Genomic DNA, 23,193 nt, shown 5'->3' on the forward strand with positions numbered 1-23,193 from the left:
GTCATTTAACAAAGTTTTAATTTTTTGAGCTGTTTGTAGTTGAATGTTTTATGTTATTTTAGACATCCCTTTCCCAGAGGTTCAGACTCTGTTGTACGAGAGTAATCCCAAAAGTAAGGTCTCCTAGTTTTTTATAATTACATAGACCTGTTTATTTCTACAATGGCTTACATCAGTTTACAGCTTGAACATTTAGCTATTTTTCAACACAATCACCATTTCTGTCGATGCATTTTTATAGACGCTGTGGCAGTTTTTGTATGTCACCAGCTCGCCACCATGCTGTTCAGAAAGTTATGAACCTCTTCTTTCACCTTATCGTCAGAACTGAATCGCTTTCCTGCCAAATGTTCTTTTAACCTAGGGAACAGGGTGCCAAGTCAGGACTATAAAGTGGGTGGGTGTTCCACTGAAACTGTTTCAGGAGAGCAACAGTTTGCTGAGTGATGTGTGGGCAAGCGTTGTCATGGAAAATGTGTACGCCCTTGCTCAACATTCCTCTTCTCTGGTTCTGAATTGCCCGTTCGAGTTTTTTCAGAGTCTCACAGTACCTGTCAGCGTTAATTGTGGTCCCAACGATTCAGCTCCGACGACGAGGAAAAAGAAGAGGTTCATAACTTTTTGAACAGCATGGCGGCGAGCTGGTATGACATGGGCATACAAAAACTGCCAATGTCTACAAAAGTGAATCAACAGAAATGGTGATTATGTCAAAAAATAGCTAAATGTTCAAGCTGTAAACTGATGTAAAACAGTGTAGAAATAAACAGGTCTTTGTACTTATAAAAATTTGGAGACCTTACTTTTAGGATTACCCTTGTAGTACTGTATTTACTCGAATCTAAGCCGCACCTTTTTTCTGGTTTTTGTAATCCAAAAAATCACCTGTGCCTTAGAATCGAGTGCAAAGCAAACGGAAGTTCTGAAAAATGTTGGTAGGTGCCGCCGCAACTATCTTCTGCTGTCGATTATATGTAGCACTACACAGACCTGCTTTTCAGGCACAAAGATAAATACTGGCACCAAAACCTCTGCGTCAGTAAAAAAGTAGAAGACAAGCTTTTTTTCTCCGCCCCGAGTTTCGACCACTGCATTTTCATACATTATCCAACAAAGTAAATATAAATTTTGTATTGTTCAACTTCTAATTTAGCAGCCTTTCAAATATTTGTAGCGATAAAAATAAATTTCTTTACACAAAAATACCAACAATGCACAAGGCTTTAAGATTGTTGCACAAGTTGATACGCTGGGGCTCATTAAGATTTCACGTAGCGACACCTATTGCTTCGTGGAATTTTGTGAAGTGCTTGTTGGTGTTAGTGAACCATAATGAAGTGCTTTCATTATAGTACCAGTTCAAGAGGGGAGTAATTTCTTTAGCTGAACAAAGTTCTAATTGTGCTGCAGGTGTGCGATACGGGATTCATGAGAGCAACGTCAGGCGATGGCGACTGCAGAGAGACAAATTATTTGAATGTACAAGTAGCAGGAAAGCATTTAGTGGGCCAAAGTGTGGCCGATATCATGCACTAGAAGTGATTTTAAATGAATTTGTTAAGGAACAGCGTAAGAAATTCCTGCCTGTGAATGCCAAAATTTTAAAAATTAAGGAACATGAAATTGCTGGATAGCAAAAAATCAAAAATTTTAAGACAGGTCGCAGCTGGATTGTTCTGTTTATGAAGCGTTGGGGTTTTTCACTTTGGAGGCGAACTTCAGTTGCACGAAAAATTTTGAAGAAAAGCTTGTGGAATTTCAGCGCTTCATAATTAGGCGGCGCACAGAAAAGCAATACCTTCTTGGTCAGATAGGAAATGCCGACCCAACTCCCGTATAGTTTGATATGCTTTCAAATTATACTGTTGGCACCAAAGGAAAGAAAGACATCAAGGGGTGAAAAACAGCGGATGTCCGTCATGCTTGCTTGCACAGTAGATGGACATAAATTACCCCCATTCATTGTTTTCAAGTGAAAGAGTTTACCAAAATCGGAAGTGTTCCCAAAAACTATAATTGTTTGAGCAAACGAAACAGGGTGGTATTTGGAGGGCAGAGTGATGGAATGGATTAGGCGTGTGTGGAATCGTTGTCGTGGCGCAGTGCTTGGTTTACACAGTCTGTGTTGGTATTAGATGCGTACGCAGGCCATAAAACACCTGCAGTAAAACGAAAATTAGAGGAAAGCAAAACAGATTTGGCAGTAATTCCAGGCGGTATGATGTCAGTTCTGCAACCACTTGATGTCTGTTCGAATAAATCATTTAAGGACAAGCTTAAACACACGTGCTTTCGAAAAGTGACAGACAACTGACACCAACAAGATGAGTAAAATGTGCAAATTTGTCGCAAGTGTGCCAGTGGATTTATGATGCATGGAAGTGTGATCCAAATCAGACTGTGCAACAAGCATTTAAAAAATGTTCAATATCCAGTGCACTAGATGGTACGGCAGACGATGCTCTGTATGAAGAAATGAGCAACAAAGAATTGAGTGATAGTAATTCAGAATCATGACTGTTATTTTAAACATTTCGTATAAGATATATTACAAACCTAATAAAATTTTGTTTTAAATTTAAATGTTTAATTTCTAAGTTATTTTCGTTCTTATTTTCTAAAAGTTGCTACTCTGCATTACACAGGATAGAAAAGCATGGAGAGCTGCATCAAGCCAGTCTACGGACTGAAGACAACAACAACACACTCTGCATTTGAAGTCATCTCTAAAAATCTACTATGAAAATCCGACTGGCAAGACTGTTTGGGATGTATGTCAATATGGCCAACTCTACGTTCTGAATTTTTTCGTACCTGTGAAAAGACACAGTTGCTAATAGGAACTTTTATTACCGGTAATCGTGAATCACATGCAGTACTCTCTTCACCATAAGAATAATACAAATATAAACATTATGCCATGTATTCTTTCGTGTTTGCTGCTATCTCATTTAAATCCTGTCTGCCCAATAAACTATGAAACTAGAGCGAGACAACAGCAAACACACAAGAATATACATATCATGTCATGTTTATATTCATATTATTCTTATGCTGAATAGTGATACAGTTAGAAATGAAGCAAGACAACTGACTAGATTTTTAAATCTAAGAGGACTCTAATTTCTGAATTTCTGTGCAGAATGTAATGTTCTAAAGAGGCGTCTGCAAAGATTTTCAAACGGAGAAAAATTTTCTCTAAACTCTCATTCAGAACATTTTCTATCATACGCAGTCTATTATTTGGTTCTTGTTGGTCATTATCAAAGAAAGCGACAGTGTAAGTAACAACAAATAGCAGTCTCTTGCCATTGTTTCGCTAATGAGACAAATCCTCTTTTTTTTTTTTTTTTTTTTTTTTTTTTTTTTTTTTTTTTTTTTTTTTTTTTAATTGTAAGCGGCGGTAGTGCATACAAAATTAAGCCATGCCACGAGGGGCAACAGGTCGTAAACACTCATTATCAGAAAGCGACAAACAATGCATGACACAGTACAATGATGCATTTTCGGCTTAGAGTGACATAAACACCTATAACAAATAGAATGGCACTCATCAGATCAAAGCAAAATAAGCAATCGATTCGAACCAGACGAAGCTCGTGAAAAAGGAAGGATACTCATATAAATATGGACAGAGCGCCTAATGTGTAGCAATGGTTACCTGGTAAAGCTTAACTGCTAAGCTAATGACTCGAACCAAACTACTGTAGCTGTATCTTCATCCATTTGACCTAATTTGTGTCTCATGTTACAATGGACCCACTTCGTTTTGATTTGGAGGTGCGGTCTAAAACTTTTCTTTCCCCTTGAGTTTCGAGTCTCAAATTTCAGGTGCGGCTTAGAGTTGGGAAAATTTTTTTTCCTTGATTTCGAGTCTCATTTTTCAGGTGCGGCTTAGATTCAAGTGTGGCTTAGATTCGAGTAAATACAGTATATAACACAGGACTGTGAGCCCTTGTGACACTACTTACCTTTTGGTGCTATGAGTTTAAATTGTAACTGTCCCATTCATCCCCTCAGGGGACCAGCTAATAATGACTTTGTACAGGCAAGGTGATGCTTTGTTCCTGAACACCTGAACAGTGGGCTGATCAGAGCTGCCGTCTTCTGTTCTATAAACTCTGGACATACTTCAGCAACCACTGCAGGGCATGGTGGTGGAACTTGGTGTGCCTTAGAGATTAGGGGCCTCTGCTTAACAGCCAAGATTGTGGGATTGTGACATTGGTACAAAACTGTACATGCTGCTGAGAAGTATGATGATTGTCGAAACAAAACAGTCACTGACTGTCAATCTCTGGGGAATCTGCCACTCTCCAGTTGTATATGGCCTACTCAAGCAAGTTGGTCCCTGTCTGGGTAGATGTATATTTTCCTAGTGTCTTGTGGGAACAAAATTGGTCTTACTACTAAATCTCAAACTCTCAATGGAAAAACTGGACTATCAGGTAGTACTAAGATGCAACCAAAAAGAGAGCTTGGGGTTGCCAGTCTTCTTGAGAGAAAAAAATTGTAAGGATTGTGATAAAAAGTAACTTGGATCACCTGCCATGATTTAATGGAAATTCACCCCAAGGAATTGGGATAAGAAGTATCAGAGTCAGACACATGTATATGTATTTGTAGCTGCATCTTCAAAGGGACAACTTCCACAGAGCCTTCAAATGCTCTGAAATCAACAAATCTCCAAAATAAAAATATTCCCCACCCAGAAGCTAAAAATGGCAAAGGCAATATTGTTGTTCTACACATTACAAAAGGGAGAAGAAAACCGTCACTGATCAGTGGTTCCTTTAATGCAGTGGAACGTAAACAGATTTAGAACTAATACAGAGTCACTCACAAAGTCCTAGCATCGAAAGAAGCACTGTGCTTGTGATTCCGGGAGATACATCTGAAAACTACTAATGCACCTTTGTTAGGAACCTACTCTCGGGTTGTATATGCCCCAGGACAATTGGGAAATCAGAAAAAAAACCAGGAATTTTTTCATCCAGGAGAAATCCAGGAAAAACCAGTAAATTTTTAGGATTCTGGGAATTTTTCATTGTTTTAGTTTTCAGCTGAATTTTTGTAGCTTTCTTGTTTTGACTGATAAGAACTGATACCTTAACAAAGAATTTTACTTCAGCTCACACTGCACGATAATACTGCAGCAACAAAATATAAACAAGAGAATAACAGCAAAATAAAGCATGCAAAAAATACACCATTTACAATAACAAAACACAGTGCACATACAAGTATCTGCTGACTGCAAAATGTGTCAAAGACTGTGGAATACTTTGTAACAACAAACTGCTTGCAATGCATATCTTTCTCATGGGGCTCGTTTTGATGAGCGTGATGTCACAACTGTTTATTTTCTAACAGGTTGTGGCAAAATATTGTGAATGATGCTTTGAGAACCATTCCTTTCAAAGTATATTTCCTTTTATGCAAGATGAATTCTGTTACATGTGAGAATGTGTGATGAAGTTTAGACTCCCGCTCAAAACTTCACACTGACCATTTAGAAAAATTGTGGGCCCAGAAGACCGGCCACTTATGCCATTATTTAAAATTTTGCTGGCACATATGTGCTTGATATACCTTAAAGGGTAACACCCACTAAGAAAAACCAAGTTTCAATATTAGTCTTTCTATTTATTTTGCATACATAATTGACTTTTCTAGGGAAAAATGAAAATGCTCGACGGAACATGTATTCAGCCAGTAACGCACGAAATGTTCATTGCAAAGCAGTGAAATTTATAATCATGCTTGTCAGAAATATTCAGCTGCTACTATTTAAATTGTGCACTTAGGATCCTGCCAAACCACACCCTTGGAGGAAAACAAAGTTGGCAACCAATGTCATACGTGAAAGCTTAGCTTTCTTGTAGCTGTAGTGCATGTATACTAATTTAAACAATTAACTTTTTCTGTTTGTGCCAATTAATAATGATGTTGCTATTGGCTGACTACATTATGTGTCCTTTGCCCTGAATATCTGCTGTAATTGGCTGGTGAGTTTTACAGCTCTGAGGGAAAGTATGTTGTCATTTAATACAGAAAAAAATGTTCTTTCAATAGAGGCATTGTGTATTTTCATCCGGAAAAAAGTGTATTTTTACCTGAGAAAAAGTGTGTTTTTAACCAGGAAATGCAGAAAAAATCTGGGAATTTTTTTTCTTGCCCACATACACACCCTGTATTCTGTCCTGGGGAAAGATTACTTTAGCATTTACAGGGCTAATGGGGGGGGGGGGGGGGGGTAGTGCCGTTCATTAGCAACATAGACCACACTTCACCAGTCCCATTCATTACCATCTTGCAAGCACTAGCTGTTGTCATCCATGCATTGTTGAAATTCAGGATATACATAGCATACTTCTCATGTAATGATTCATTTGATAAGAAGCTCTTTATAGATAGATTGCTACTTACCATAAAAAAGACACGTCAAGTTTCAGACAGGCACGACAGGATGCAACATAATGTGGTATGCAAGCAGCAGTATGAGGGGGTGGGGGAAGAGGAAGGGCAAGGGGAAAGGATAGTAGTGTACAGGTGGAGAGAGAGATGAACACTGTCCAGAGGAGTGTGCAGGCCGTAGACTCTAGCAGGTGCAGTGTCAGGATGTTGCAGGGCAGGGAGGTGGGGAAAAAAGGAACAAAAAATGAGAGGAGCAGGGAAAGATGGGTGGATGCGATGGCAGAGGGCTGCAAATAAACATGGTGGGAGACAAGAATGGGAAGGAGATGTTAGGTCATGGGGGTAGAACCTGTTGGGTGGAGGGTGTGGGGACAGTATGTTACCATAGGTTGAGGCCAGGGTAATTACAGGAACGAAGAATGTGTTGTAAGAATAACTCCCATTTGCGCAGTTCAGGAAAGCTGGTGATGGAGGGAAGGATCCAGATGGCTCGGGTAGGGCAGCAGCCATTGAAATCAAGTGTACGATATTCAGCTGCATGTTGTGTCTTGGGTTGGTCTACTTTGCTTGTGGCCACAGTTGGGCGGTGGCTGTTCATCCTGGTGGACAGCTGGTTTGTCACACCAATATAAAAAAACTGTGCAATGATTGCAGCAGAGCTGGTAAATGACATGGCTGCTTTCACAGGTGACCCGGCCTCTGATGGGGTGGGATAAACCTGTGACAAGACTGGAATAGGATGTGCTGTGGGGTGGATTGGGCAGGTTTTGCACCTGTATCTTCCACAGGGATATGATCCTTGTGGCAAGGGGTTGGCATTGGGAGTGGCATAGGGATGGACTAAGTTGTTGTGGTGGTTGGGTGGGTGATGGAACCCCACTTAAGGAGGGGTGGAGAGTATCTCGGGTAGGATGTCCCTCATTTCAGGCCACGATGATTGGTAATCAAAGCCCTGGCACAGGGTATGGTTCAGTTCCAGTCTGTGGTGGTACTGGGTGACAAAGGAGACACTTCTTTGTGGCTGGTTTTTGGGGTTGGTGGGAGTAGTGGGGTTGTGAGGGGAAATGGCAGGGGAGGTTTGTTTGTGGACTGGGCCTGGAGGATAGTGCTTATCTGTGAAGGCCTTGGTGAGACCTTCAGCATACTGAGCAATGGAACTTTTGTCACTGCAGATATGCTGTCTCCAAGTGGCTGGGCTGTATGGGAGGGATTTTTTGGTGTGAAAGGGATGGCAGCTGTCAAAATGCGGGTACTGTAGGTGGTTGGTGGGTTTAATGTGGACAGAGCTGTGGGTGGAGCCATCAGAGAGTAGGAGGTCACATTTAGGAATGTGGCATGCTGGGTTGAGGAGGACCACATGAAGCGGATGACAGAGAACATGTCGAGGTTGTGAAGGAACGAAAATAGGGTGTCTTGGCCCTGGGGCCAGATCATGAAGATATCATCAATGAACCTGAACCAGGCTAGGGATTTCATGTTTTGGGAGGCTAGGAAGGTCGCCTCTAGATGGCCCATAAAAAGGTTGGCATAGGAGGGTGGCATGCGGGTGCCCATGGCTGTGCCGCAGATTTGTTTATACACCTTCCCTTCAAATAAGAAGTAGTTTTAGGTTAGGATATGGAGGTGGCGTCAACAGTGACGAGTAGGAATCCAGTAGGTAAAGAGGGGGAGGGGGTTGGTGGAGAGTTTGTGAAGGAAGTGGTTGGTGTCTTTCACATGGGAGTCTAGATTTAGGGCACTGTTGAAACCACCTCCCTATGCAACAGCATCCCTCATGCCCATGATCTTAATGCTATTGAAAGCCATCTTTCCCAATGTCCTTGAGATTCCAAACCCACTACCTCATTCACCTTATTAACTTTATCCTAACCCACTACTACTCCTCATTTGAAAGGAAGTTATATAAACAAATCCTTGGCACAGCCATGGACACCTGTCTTTCCCCCTCTATGCCAACCTTTTTATGTGCCATCTAGAGGAGACCTTCCTTACTTCCTGAAGCATGGAACCCCTAGTCTGGTTCAGGTTCATTGATGATATCTTCATGATCTGAAACCAGGGCCCGGACACCCTATCTTCGTTCTTTCACAATCTCAACACCTTCTCTCTTGTCCACTTCACGTGGTCCTTCTCAACATTGCCTCCTCCTATATGATGGCTCCATCCCCACCTCTGTCCACATTAAAATCACCAACCACCAACAGTATCTGCATTTTGACAGCGGTCACCTCTTACACTACCAAAATTCCCTCCCATATAGCCTGACTGCCTGGGCTGTCATATCTGCATTGACAAAAACTGCCTTGCGCAGTATGCTGAGGGTCTCACAGAGGCCTTCACAGACAGTCACTATCTGTCAGATCTAGTCCACAAACAGATCTCCCATTCCATTTCCCCTCACAACCTCAATCCTCCCACCACCCCCAAAAACCAGCCACAAAGGATTATCCCCTTCGTCACACAGTACCACCTTGGACTGGAACAACTGAACCACATCCTTCTCCAGATCTTTGATTACCTGCCATCATTCCTTGAAATGAAGGTCATCCTACCCGAGATACTTCCCACCCCTGCTAAAGTGGTGTTCCATTGCCCACCAAACCTCCACATCATCTTAGTCCATCCCTATGGCACTCCCAGTTACTGAGCGAGGTGGCGCATTGGTTAGCACACTGGACTCACATTTGGGAGGGCGACGATTCAAACACACATCTGGCCATCCTGAGTTAGGTTTTCCATGATTTCCCTAAATTGCTTCAGGCAAATGCTAGGATGGTTCCTTTGAAAGGGTATGGCTGGCTTCCTTCCACGTCTTTCCATAATCTGATGGGACCGATGACCTCACTGTTTGGTCCCATACCCTGAACCAGCCAATCAACCACTCCCAATTCCAACCCCTTGCCACAAGGATCATATCCCTGTGGAAGACCTAGGTGCAAAACCTGCCCAATCCACCCCACAGCACATCCTATTCCAGTCCTGTCACAGGTTTATCCTACCCCATCAGGGTCGGGCCTCCTATGAAAGCAGCCGTGTCATTTACCAGCTCTGCTGCAGTCATTGCACAACTTTTTATATTGGTATGACTACCAACCAGCTGTCCATCAGGATGAAAGGCCACTGCCAAACTGTGGCCAAGAGTAAAGCAGACCACCCTGTGTCACAACATGCAACTGAACATAACACACTTGATTTCAATTGCTGCTGCACTATCGGAGCTATCTGGATCCTTCCCTCCATCACCAGCTTTTCTGAACTGCGCAAATTGGAGTTATACTTACAACATGTTCTCCGCTCCCATAATTATCCTGGCCTCAACCTACAATAACATACTGTCCCCCACACCCTCCACCCAACAGTTTCTACCCCCCCCCCCCCCCCCCCCCCCCCCCCCCCCCCCCCCCCCCCCCCCCCCCCCCCCCACCCCCCCCCCCCCCCCCCCCCCCCTTTATGTCCTAACATCTCCTCCCCATTCTTGACTCTCACCCTGTTTGTTTTCAGCCCTCTGCCAATGCATCCACCCATCTTTTCCCACTCCTCTCATTTTTTGTTCCTTTTTTTCCCACCTCCCTGCCCCATGTCCTCCTGACACCGTGCCTGTTGTAGCCTAGTGCCTGCACACTCCACCAGACAGTGCTCGTCTCTCTCTCTCTCTCCACCCATACACACTATCCCTTCCCCTTTCCCGTTCCCTTTCCCCTCCTCTTTCCCTTTCTCTTCCCCTTCCCCTCCAGATTGCTGCATTCTGGCCCGAGTTGCTGTAGTTGGCAGTCGTGTGTGTGTGTGTGTGTGTGTGTGTGTGTGTGTGTGTGTGTGTGTGTGCGTGAGGCATGTGTGTGTGTGTGTGTGTGTGTGTGTGTGTGTGTGTGTGTGTGTGAGGCATGTGTGTGTGTGTGTGTGTGTGTGTGTGTGTGTGTGTGTGTGTGTCTCTTTTCACTGACGAAGGCTCTGGCCAAAAGTTACATGTGAGTGAGTGTCTTTTAATCATGCCTACTTGAAACTTGATGTGTCTTCTTTATGGTAAGTAGCAATCTGTCTTTTCCTACTTTGTTGATATTCCTACCTTGAGTTTCCATTGTTTGATTTAAGTTCTTCATTGACCTCTGTAAGCAACACCTCCAGTCATTTGTAAATGTTATGATGTAAGTCACACCTTTTGCTTTGGGGTTCCAACAACACTTGCCCCAGCGATCAAATTCTCCATAATCTCTTCTGAACAGAGCTAAATGATGGGTTTCAGCTCTGCCACAGTGTTGTCCTCAACCATTAACCTCTCCTTCTGTTGGCCTACTAACACAAGTATTCTAGAGTGGAAGGTACGTACTGATATGCACTCAAATGAACACATCCCTAACTGGATAATTACCAGACAGAAGAGAACCTGAAATCAAGCTGGTAGAATGGATGTTCAGCAAAGCAATCTGGATGCTGTGTAGCCATTTATCATCCAGGAATGGGTGGTTTATATTACAAGTGAATAACCCACCAAGCAGCTGAGACATCCATACCAAAGGCGTCAAAATGGGCAATGTGCTCATGGGTGAAAGCAATGAATGCCTCATTGCAATTAGGGACAGACAAGTAGCATAGCGAAGGTTGAAGGCTAGGCTAGACAATTGAGGGAGAACTTAGCAGCCATATGGGATGCAAAGAAAAACACCTGGTAAACAATTAAACAGAACAGATGAAGATAAAGGTCATGGCAAGAGTTTCTCAATTCCATTCATCTTTCCATGCCAACCATAAGAATATTGGAGTTGATGCGGAAGGACTCTGGTAAAGTCAGGTAAACCTCTGTATCTGCCGTAATACATGACTGGGATTATTTGACCTTCTTCAGCTGACATGGCACAACATTGGCTAATTTTTTTGAAAACATAATGTCTAATGACAACAAAGACTCACATTCCTGTGATGGAAAGGTGCTGCCTAGATGGCACATCTGGGCTCTAGCTCAGCCACGGGATGCACCACTATTATGTATAGCATGTTGTGCTAGCTGTATAGATGATTAAGAGAAACATTCCATAATATTTATCAACTGCTTATGGTCACTGGGGTTATTCATGGTGGGAGTCCATTATGATATCTTTCCTAAAACCAGGGAAGGACGAGCAGTTACCCTAGTATTGCAGTCACAAGCTACCTAGGAAAGACCCTTGAGCAGGTGGTATTCAGCATCTAGTGTGATTATAAAAGAGTGGGAAACTCGTTAGCCACTTCCATTGTGGGTTCAAGAAGTACTGATTTGCTCTAGATAACCCGAATGAAATGAAAGCACGTTATAGGGACATTCTTTGATATGAAACGGCGTATCACATTACATGGGGGTACAGCATAGCCAGTTTCACAATTTGAGCTTCCACTGAAGGTTGCCAGTTTTATTACAGCCATTCCTTGAAGATCAGTTGTTCAATTACCAAAAGTGAGAGATTCTGTCAAGAAATTTTATACAAGAGAATGTTGCTCCTCAAGGGGCATTTTAATTATCACCCTCATTGCCATTGTTATAAACTGTGTAACTTGCAACTGTGTAGAATCCTTGGAGCATTCTTCGTTTGTTGACTGTTTTATGATTTGTGCTCCTCCTCTTGTCTTTCAGCCACATGTCATCAACTGCAGTTGAAGCTTTAGAGAGTGGAAAATGGGGCACAAAAGTCAGATTTTAAGTTTTCAAGAGACAAAACTGTGTATATTCATTTAATTGTATATGTTGCAATATCAGTTAAACAGAACTGATTTTTAATGGCATCATGCTCCATTTGATTAGGAAGTTAAGATCTTGGGCCTCGTATTTAATCAAAGGCTCAGACAGAAGATTCCAGGCCTTCAGAAATATAAACTAAGAACATTTAATGCTTTAGACATTTTAATGTCTGGGATGCAGACAGATGCCGTTTATAACAATTTCATACAATATTTATTCACTCCTATCTAGACTATCGATGCCCCATTTATTGTTCAGCACAAACTTCATTTCCAGACTGTGCTGGATGCAGTACACCATGTGATCTTCATGCTGGCAATAGGAATTTACACAAACCCCATCCCCAGTCTCTATGCTGAAATTAGAGCGCCACCATTTAGTTTCTGATTTCAGCTACTGACCATACAACTTGCTTTTAAAGCTGGGTTGATCAGAGTCTCCAATGTCTGCCAATGCTAACACCAGCAAAACAACTATTCCTGGACCGCCCACAAGCTGCAAAGCAAATTGAGATCTGGGCAAAACAGCTTGTGATACAGAACAACTTAGCAGACCTGAAGAAATTGGAAGAACAACTAAATACTTTGCAGCCAGTAATTGAAGAAGCAGTCATGCAAACAAGCTTCACAAAAAGTGTAGTGATGAAAATGAGCAGGAAAAATGGAAAAAGAACATTAATCTTGCAGTGGAAAAATTATTAAAGAAGTAGATGCTTCCAAATATCTAGGAAGCAAATTAACCAAGAAAGGAAACATCAATGATGGTATTTCAGTGAGAATAGAAAATGGTTCAATATTTTATTATTGTGTATCAGACATAAATAGAAAGTAGAAGTTACCTGCAAAAGCGAATACCATGATACATAAGTCATATTACCTGCCAGTTTTGACCTATTGGTCTGAATGTTGAACTTGGACACAAGAAAATCTGAGCAGAATACAAGCAACTAGTTTGCCTTTGTGTAGGGTAATGTCATGGCTTTCTTCTTTGCTATGATGAGCCTCCAGAAAGCATTGTATGTGTTGCCACCATAACAATACCATCTCTTAATTGAAATTTGTTTTTATTGTTGGACTGGAGACATCCATTCAATTTTAATTGATGTTTGGATGAGTGTAGTATAAGTTTTTCAGTTTTTGTTAGGAGTCAGATCCCATCCCTAAGTCGTTAGTGACTAGGTTTTAAAATTTGAGCAGCTGGCTTCTTCCTAGTTTTTATATTAGTGATTGGATGTCTACATGCAAGTTTTAGTATTTTCTAACTGGTTAAACTTCATTTACGAACCACTATTTTATTATAAGACTTCTATAATTGTATTGAATTCTGAAGACTGATTCCCTCTCCCTCCCTACACACACACACACACACACACACACACACACACACACACACACACACACAGAGAGAGAGAGAGAGAGAGAGAGAGAGAGAGAGAGAGAGAGAGAGATAGGGAAACATTCCAAGTGGGAAAAAATACATACAAAAATCAAAGATGCTGTGACTTACCAAACGAGAAAGCGCTGGTAGATAGACACGATAACAAACACACACACAAATTTCAGGCTTTCACAACCCAAGGTTGCTTCATCAGGAAAGAGGGAAGGAGAGGGAAAGATGGAAGGATGTGGGTTTTAAGGGAGAGGGTAAGGAATCATTCCAGTCGCGGGAGCGGAAAGACTTACCTTAGGGGGAAAAAAGGACAGGTATACACTCGTGTGCGCGCGCGCGCGCGCGCGCGCGCGCGCACACACACACACACACACACACACACACATATATATACAGACACAGGCAGAGTGTGTGTTTGTGTGTTTTTTATTGTGTCTATCTACCAGCACTTTCTCGTTTGGTAAGTCACAGCATCTTTGTTTTATATATTATTATTATTATTATTATTATTATTATTATTATTTTATAATGCTTAGACACTGTGTTGAGCAGTGTTGGCATTGCTTATTGCCAAAATTGATGAAAATTACTCGTAATTTAAATTTCATTGTGTTGCAGACATCGAAGTTTCATGGAATGCACAGCAAATCCAGAATGTGGTTGGTGTTCAGCAGATGAAGTGTGCTATGGTCGAACAATTGGAATAAACTGCACAACAAATCTACAAACAACTCGTTGTCCAGGGATATGTCCAGCTTTGGGAGACTGTCATTCCTGCTTGATACATGGAACAATGACAAATCCAAGTGATCAGATACCAAATAATCAGTATTCATCTGCTGCACCAGTATCATCTGTTGCCTCTAAGTTAAATCTTGGTCAGTGTACTTGGTGTGTCCAGAATGCTCGCTGTCACCACAAAGATGGTAAGGACATCAGGAAATCTGAATGCTGCGCATCTACTAACCATTCTTTTTTATGAGCGCAATGCTAATTTAGTTCTGTATTGTATGCAGTTCTTTTTTAATTTTTTTTTTATATTAGTGAGCTGTTTAATTTGATCATTACAACTAATATGAGGACAATGGCTATGAGATGCTTTCACAATTTGCTTAAATCTTTTGGGGGTAGAAATGGTTAAATATGGCATGATTATCCACAGTCCTTTCTAAATTTCACTTATAATAAATAATGTGGATGTTGTCTACTTAAATGTTGCAACTAAGAAGTACTGTCCTTTCCTAACAGAAAAGAAAGGAAAAGAAAAGAAAAGAAGAAACATATTGCAATGCCAATTTGGATAAAATGCTTTGGCTAAATAGTGGAGTGTGGGTTTCTTTGTTTTGCAGTTAGATTTTAAAATAATGTTCCTTTTAAATAAAGACTTATGATTAGGTATTGCCTTTCTTCTGGGTTGCTTGAACTTATGAGAAATTTCTCTTTACTAACCGGCAGCAGAGGCGAAGTTAGAGGATTTGTTTCTGTCTATGTATGATAGTAGTTTCAGTTTTTGGGTTTGTGTGTTATAGATATTCTACAACAATCTTGAATGAATCTTAAGAAGCACGTCTTAGTTTCATCTCCCTCATTCCTCTGGTCATGCTCTTGGTGCAACTGATGTTATTAGATGTGATTTTATTTGCCCTGTTCTTCAGTTCTTGCTGTTGGTACCACTTCTGCTACCGAGCGAGGCGGTGCAGTGGTTAGCACACTGGACTCGCATTCGGGAGGATGACGGTTCAATCCCGCATCCGGCCATCCTGATGTAGGTTTTCTGTGATTTCCCTAAATTACTTTAGGCAAATGCTGGGATGGTTCCTTTGACAGGGCATGGCCGACTGTTTGGTCTCTTCACCCCCCCCCCCCTCCCCCCCCCCTCCCCCCCCCTCCCCCCCAAAAAAAATCAACCCAACCCACTTCTGGTATTAGAATGAGTATCTCACGTGTGTTGCAACTGGTCCAGTTAAATTGTCTCCATCAGGCTGATTATCCCTCATAGCTCTTATTCTATCTCTGGAGCTCTCATTTAGAAGCTATAAAAAATCATTCAGACAGGTTGTGCTGTGTTGCTTTCGGAATCAGATAGTCTTGATTCAGATCTTAAATTGATGGAAAGTACCTTTAGTAATAACATTATTGCAGCTGTTGATCCTTTACTATACTGTGGATAGCAAAAAAAATAAATGGAGTTAGTTATTTTTGGTGTAGTTGGCCATCAGACTGTGTGTGAAAATCTCAATGCTGCCACTGTGCAGAATGAGGCTGTGATGTTACTAGCTAACCCTAACGATAAAAACATTGAAGCCAATTTGGGACACCAATTCCTAAAAAATTAATAGATATATAAATAAAATAGTTCCCCAAGGACCTGCTCTGCTGGCTTGACAAGATAGTGTGTTCACTCCTCTTGCTCCAAAAAGGATTAGTAAAATCTCAGTAGTGTCATCATCATGATAAATTTAAAGTACGGCAGTAAATCTCATAGTACTGAGAACAGGGCTATGCATATGATCCATTGGCACCATACTACAATGCTTATACCTACTTTCCTTACTTATAAAACTTCCTGCCTGCCCTGGATTTAGTTATATTTATTTCAGTTGTCAAAATAATGCAAACATTTACATATTGTTCCAACAAAAAGGGGTATCGTGGAACTCGGGATACAAAACAGCAAACTTTACAGATACTTTTGGAATAAATGATAAATTGGTCTCTAGCCCAACTGGACACTGTCTGTTCACTAATAAAGTAAAATTGCCATTGGAAATGAGTAAGGAATAATTTGAATATGTGAGGCAACAGAAGACTACACACACTTCTGCAGTAAGAAAACAAATCATGAAATAATAATGAGAAAGAATTTCAGTTATTAATACTCCTGTTGTTAAACACAGTGAAATGAATCTGGAATAAATAAATCTCGCACTGACTAACTGGAGGCTGCCTGCTGTTATGCTAAATAGTTGTGTAACCTCACAGTAGCCCTTACTCGCCTTTGCTAACTTGGTAATTGGCAATGCAACATGAAAGGAAACTTGGTCAGTTGACTTTAGAAGTAATTAAATAAAAGAACTATCACAGAATATCAGCACAATTGCAATGCCCAAATATGAACCAGGCCAACACACAAAAAACAGCATCACAAGTTTATGCAAAATTAGCAAGCATGAAGAATTGTTTTCGTTTAAATAAAATATTTGGTTTGAAGTGATAGGAATTAATTTACTTGCAGGTAATTGAATTTACTTTCGATATGCAAGAATAACTTTGGCTCTAAACAATATTTATCTCAACAGTGAAGTTACTGAGGCACCTTAAAAATAGTTTTACTTCTGTTTTCAAAATTATTAAAAATATAGAAATGAACAGGCTTTGAAATTAATTTTTATATACTGGGTGATCAAAAAGTCAGTATAAATTTGAAAACTTAATTAACCATGGAATAATGTAGATAGAGAGGTAAAAATTGACACACATGCTTGGAATGACATGGTCTTTTTTTAGAACCAAAAAGAATTGCTAGACGCATGAAAGATCTCTTGCGCACGTCATTTGGTGATGGTCGTGTGCACAGCCGCCACTTTCGTCATGCTTTGCTCAGCCGCCACTTTCGTCATGCTTGGCCTCCCAGGTCCTCAGACCTCAGTCCGTGCGATTATTGGGTTTGGGGTTACCTGGAGTTGCAAGTGTATCGTGATTGACCGACATCTCTAGGGATGCTGAAAGACAACATCCGACCCCAATGCCTCACCATAACTCCAGACATGCTTTACAGTGCTGTTCACCACATTATTCGTCGACTACGGCTATTGTTGAGGAATGATGGTGGACATATTGAGCATTTCCTGTAAAGAACATCATCTTTGCTTTGTCTTACTTTGTTATGCTAATTATTGCTATTGTGATCAGATGAAGCGCCATCTGTCGGACATTTTGTGAACGTTTGTATTTTTGTAGTTCTAATAAAACCCCATTTCATTCCAAGCATGTGTGTCAATTTGTACCTCTCTATCTACATTATTCCGTGATTTATTCAGTTTTCAAATTTATACTGACTTTTTGATCATCCGGTATTTCTTTCTTTTCAAATAAATGACACCCAGATAGTTTTAATAACAGGAATGGACATCGGACCTACTTGATAATAATGACTGTATCCATCATCAGCTACTGTTGTACATAACAAAATAATAAGCAACCAATTACTTAAAAGAAATTTAATTTCTTTACCAGTTTAGAGCACTTAGTGCCCTTTTTCATAGTGGTTGTATAGACTCTATGAACCAGATGACCACGACATTTTGCTGTATGTATCTTATTGTTGACACAAATAATGCAATAGCCTTCCGAAGAAGGGCACTTAGCACTCGAAACTGGTAAAGAAATCAAATTTCTTTTATGCAACATGTTGCTTACTATTTCATTAAAATAATGACTGGACATAATTATTATGTTAAAGTTTATAAGTTGTGCTGTAATTATTATTAAAACTATAAGTTCACCAGCATCACTGGATAATGCCGTTACAGTTATAACAAACAAGAACTAAGTGGAACAGTCTTACGGTCGTTCGTTGTTGAATAGATGAAGCCATAGCTGTTGTCGACAATGCTGCAGTAGCTCCAGACAAAATTTGTGAGCACAGATTTACTTAGCAATGTCCATTGGCAGAGCAGGATCTTGACGTGAATGGAGCTGCCTTTTCATTTGCCCATGCTTGTCAATTGCTATTGTGTCACTAATTAAAATGTCTCTTCATGTAGACTTAGCACACAACTCACATGTCCGATCACATCAGAGTCTGCAGCCAAGTGCTTGTGCAGCATGAGCATTCTGACGACACTCCACTCGCATTCCGAGACCCTACTTCACAGTGTGTTTTTACTCTTTGATATGTGTCCATAACATTTCCGTAACCAGCATTGATGCAGAATAAATTACTGTTATTTATATTATTACCTACACAGATCAGTAAACATTCTTTACACGTACAAATATCTTTAAGGTGTAAAAGAAAATCAAAATAAAATATAACTCAATGTGTCACCTCGATGATGAGTAGCAATAGATCATTTTAATAAAGTGTTAAAAGTTCTAGAGTATTTCTGCATGAATTTATAGATATTATTTCTGCAGGCATTACTAGCTAGTTGTTGACACGGCATCTACAGCCATTTGTGCTTTAATGTGGTTTTAATACATACAGGCGGTCTCGGGGAGAGTGGTCAATATTTGAGATATGACATGAACACTTATTTGAAGAGAAAACTTTAGATGGTCATATGACTTATTCTGACTGGTTTTTGAGATGGAACACATTTAATGTACATTTGTTTTTGGGCTAGTAGCACAAAGGTTTGTCTCTTACCCGCTCACCCTCTTTGACATTATATTCTAACCCAACCTCCCTAGTTGCTTCCAACCTGTTTGCTTGGGATGTCTTTCTACCATTGAACCTAGCCTTTTGAATGCTCAGTTGTCCATGGCGTCTTGTGAATGAAGTAGAGTGAGAGATTGGGAGTGTATCAAAGAGAAACATCAGTTAACTGTGTTGGTACACATACTGATTAAAACGCCACACATGTAGATTAAAGAGGTATTTGCAGATATGGTGCACATTTACTACTTCTGCAATGGCAGTGCTCCTGCTGCTGTCAAATAATACTGTTGGCGCTTCCCAACCCACTGAATTCCTCATCATAGAGTGTTTACTGGAGTTTTAAGCACATTGTGTAAAAAAGGTTTTCTTCCACGTTCCCATTTTTCTTTTGAAACTGTAAGTCAACAACCTTTATGACAACAGCAACACATTGATGAAACGGTGCAGCATTGTCCTACTATCAGCATATGGCAACTTTCTGAATGTACCAATGTCACAGGAACATGCGTATGGCGAACACATTTTATGTGGAAAACATGGACCCATTTCACACAAATAGTAGCTTAAGTCTTCACATTGATGACCATGTTACACGACTTGAATTTTGTCAGTGGTTAAATGACATTAATATTTTTTGCTAACGAAGCCACATTTACACAGAATGGAATCAATAACACACATAATAATAATTGTTGGTCACTTGAATATACACACGCCATATGCTAAACCAATTTCCAATTAGGTTTTTTAATCAGTGCTCCAATCACTTTGGTGTGACACGATCAGTAACATGTTGATAAGTACAATCATTTTAGAAGGTTGAATGATGGGACAAAATTACTTGCGTTATGTGGAAAACTCGTTTGTTGAGTACCTTGAGGATGTTCCTTTGGCATGACAGAACCCCTCTACATTTTAACAGATGTGTGAGGGAACATCTCAGCTGCACTTACCGTGATCGCTGGATTGGTTGCGGTAGTGCAATTACATGCTAGAGCTAGATCTTTCACCCAACACGTAAACAAAAACATTTTTGTTTATGTTTTGGATGAAGTCTGTGGTGTACGAATGAAAAGTGAATAAACGAGATGAACTGTTTGGTTGCATCATGGATGCAGCTGCCCTCATTAGGTACTGTGCAAAGGCACATGTACTAGTAAAACAAGGTATTCTCCCAGATGATCAGAAATACACTGAAGGTAAAGGTGGCTAATGTATCATCCCGCCCTTAACCGCACTCCGCTTTTCAGATTTTGTCCGGTGCAGTCCCCAAAATCAGTTTTTTTTTTTCCATCCCGTCCAGTAAGTCTCCCCTGACTTGGGGTTCTGGGTGACTTTTCCAAACTCTCTGCATTTCGTGAACGTCATTAGTCATTTTCCTTCATTACTTTTCCTCCTCCTTCAACCCTTCTGCCAGAAGAAGGAATCACTTGCTCTGAGAGCTTGCAAATTTAATTGCCTTTATATGTGTGTTCTCCTGCTGTTGCATGGTGAGTAATTGTTTGTCTATCAAATTACATTATATTTTTTAAGGTGATTGTGGGATATTTGAACTTTCATTATGAACTGTACAACAGCTGTAATGTGATGTTTAAGATAATGCTTACAAAGGAAACTCCTCATTGCACCCCCTCAGATTTAGTGGTGAGATGAGCCAGTGGATAATCCTTCAAAAACTGAGAAGGGCACTGATGACACCTCAGTTGAATGCCCCACAAAACAAAGATCGTCATCATCATCATCATCATCATCATCATCATAAACTGAGAATAGATCAAGCATGAAAACAAAGAGAAGACGTACTGAACTGTGAAAAAAGAAGCAAAATAGAAACAGTGAATGGTCCAAGATCAAAATGTGCAAACATCGAGCGAATATAACTAGCCACGGTGTTGTGGTTATGTGATCAATTGTGAGCTGTACATCTGGTCTCTGACGTGTCTGTTTGCGACAGTGAGTTGGAGGGAAGGGCCCCCATACATATATAAATCTCATTTGTTCTGCACAAGTATCAGATGTTATGATTCTTTTGTTCCATTTAGAAGTTTTGGCTCTCAGATTCCTTTATTGTATTATAGTTCACACCCATTTATTTGTTGTTTTCATTTCTGTGAGAGGTCTGTGTAGCATATAGCTTGCTCTCACTATTCATCACACTCATTTGCAATGGTAATATATTCTTACCACATGACTCATATTCTATAATCAATGTATAGTGTGACAGTTGCCTTGACTACAATAGCAGACCAGATACATCAGTGACCAGACAGGAAGTTCATAATTTTGTGTGTGTGTGTGTGTGTGTGTGTGTGTGTGTGTGTGTGTGTGTGTGAGAGAGAGAGAGAGAGAGAGAGAGAGAGGGGGGGGGGGGGCTACGAGCGAGATTTGAAAAAGGATCTTTCGCTTTGCAGTCCAACGCTGTGACCACAAACCACGATGCCATGATACGTGCAATTCACTCGATGTTGCACAACCTGAGCTTGGATCATTCACTGTTTTTATTTTGCTTCTTTTCCCACAATTCAGTACTACTTCTTCCTGTTTTCATGCTTGATCTGTGTTCAGTTTTGATGGGCTGTCCACTAAGTCATTTTACCACTAAATCTAAAGGGGTGCAATGGGGAGTTTCCCTTGTGAGAGGTGTAGTGTTAAAAATACTTATTTTCCAATTGATACTTTGTGAAATGTTGTCGTAATGCTTACTAACTGTTGCGCATATGTGTGTGTATAGATCTGATGATGTATTGAATAATACCATAAATAACAATGTACATTGAGTGTCTTCTATTTCAGAAACCATTCAGAATAGGGTGTATATCCATATGAAGTTTGTTGCCTCAAATGATTGTTCCTTTCATGTCCCTGAATATTGACCATTCCTCCTGGGACAGGCTGTATAGCATATGAACACCTTACAATTATTTTAAATTCAATATGGAATAAACACCTTCAATTATATACATTTTTCACATTGTGTGTGCCGTGCTACTTCCAACAGCAACAGTGTACACTACATTTTCGTGAAATGGTGATGTGTCCTCATACAGAATCTGGCCACAAATAACAAAAAGTTATCTTCTTGTCACAGGTAAAGAAAGAAATAACAATTAAATTTAGTAGTTATTAAGTTTAATAACGATTTGAATCTAGAATTTATTTTCTTGTGTACTGTTTTAGTTTCCTGGTATTCTTTAAAAAATTAAAGACATTAAGGCCAGGAGGATTACAGGAGTGACGGATAGTTAAGGATGTGTTGTAAGGATAACTCTCATCTACATAGTTAAGAATAGCTGATTATGAAGGGAAGGATACAGATGGCACTGATTGTGAAGCAGCCATTGAACTCAAGCATGTTATGCTCAGGGACTTGTTGTGCCACTGGCCACAGTTTGGTGGACAGCTGGCTGGTGACCACGCCCACATAAAACACTGTGCAGTGATTGGAGCACAGCTGGTGTATGATGTGACTGCTTGCACATGTGGACCTGCCTATGATTGGATAGGATAAGCCTGTGACAGGTCCGGAGTAGGATGTGCTGGACGGGTGGATTGGACAGGCCTTGCACCTGGGTCTTCCACAGGGCTAGGACACATTGTGCCAAGGGGTTGGGAGAGAGTGTGGCACAGGGATGGACCAAGATTATGTGCAGGTTGGGTGGGTAACAGAATACTGCTTTAATTGGGCTTGGAAGCATCTTCAGTAGGATGTACCACATTTCCAGGCATGATGATAGATAATCAAATCCCTGACAAGGGATATGAATCAGTTGCCCTCATCCGAGGTGATATTGGATGACAGAGGGAGCACTGCTTTGTATCTAATTATTGGGAGTCCGCCCCGGTAGCTGAGTGGTCAGCGTGACAGACTGTCAATCCCAAGGGCTCGGGTTCGATTCCCGGCTGGCTCGGAAATTTTCTCCACTCAGGGACTGGGTGTTGTGTTGTCCTAGTCATCATCATTTCATCCCCATCGACGCGCAGGTCGCCTAAGTGGCGTCAAAACGAAAGACCTGCACCAGGCGAACGACCTACCCGATGGGAGGCCCTAGCCACACAACATTTCCATTTTTCCATTGGGGGTGATTGGCAGATTAGGGTTGTGGGAGGATGTGGTACAGGAAATCTGTTTATGGACTGGGATTGCAAGGTAGTATCTGTCTCTGAAGACCTTAGTGAGAATTACAGTGTACAGGGCAAGAGAATTCTCAACATGGAGGAGGGTGGCAAGTTGGGTTGAGGAGGACCAGATGAGGTGGATGTGAGAGAATGTGTTGTGGTTGGGGAGGAATCTTGGCAC

General features: G+C 40.8%; 1 protein-coding gene across 1 annotated transcript in view; it reads left to right on the forward strand.

The window, feature by feature from the left end:
- LOC124799322 (multiple epidermal growth factor-like domains protein 8) overlaps positions 1-23,193 on the forward strand; it is a 380,153-nt gene that overhangs the window by 145,628 nt on the left and 211,332 nt on the right. The window contains exon 10 of the mRNA XM_047262911.1: positions 14,132-14,439. Within this exon, the coding sequence (XP_047118867.1) occupies positions 14,132-14,439 (308 nt within the window). The remainder of the gene's footprint in view (positions 1-14,131; positions 14,440-23,193) is intronic.

This window comes from Schistocerca piceifrons, chromosome 5 (assembly GCF_021461385.2).
Source record: "Schistocerca piceifrons isolate TAMUIC-IGC-003096 chromosome 5, iqSchPice1.1, whole genome shotgun sequence".
In the NCBI taxonomy this organism is placed as follows: Eukaryota; Metazoa; Arthropoda; class Insecta; order Orthoptera; family Acrididae; genus Schistocerca; species Schistocerca piceifrons.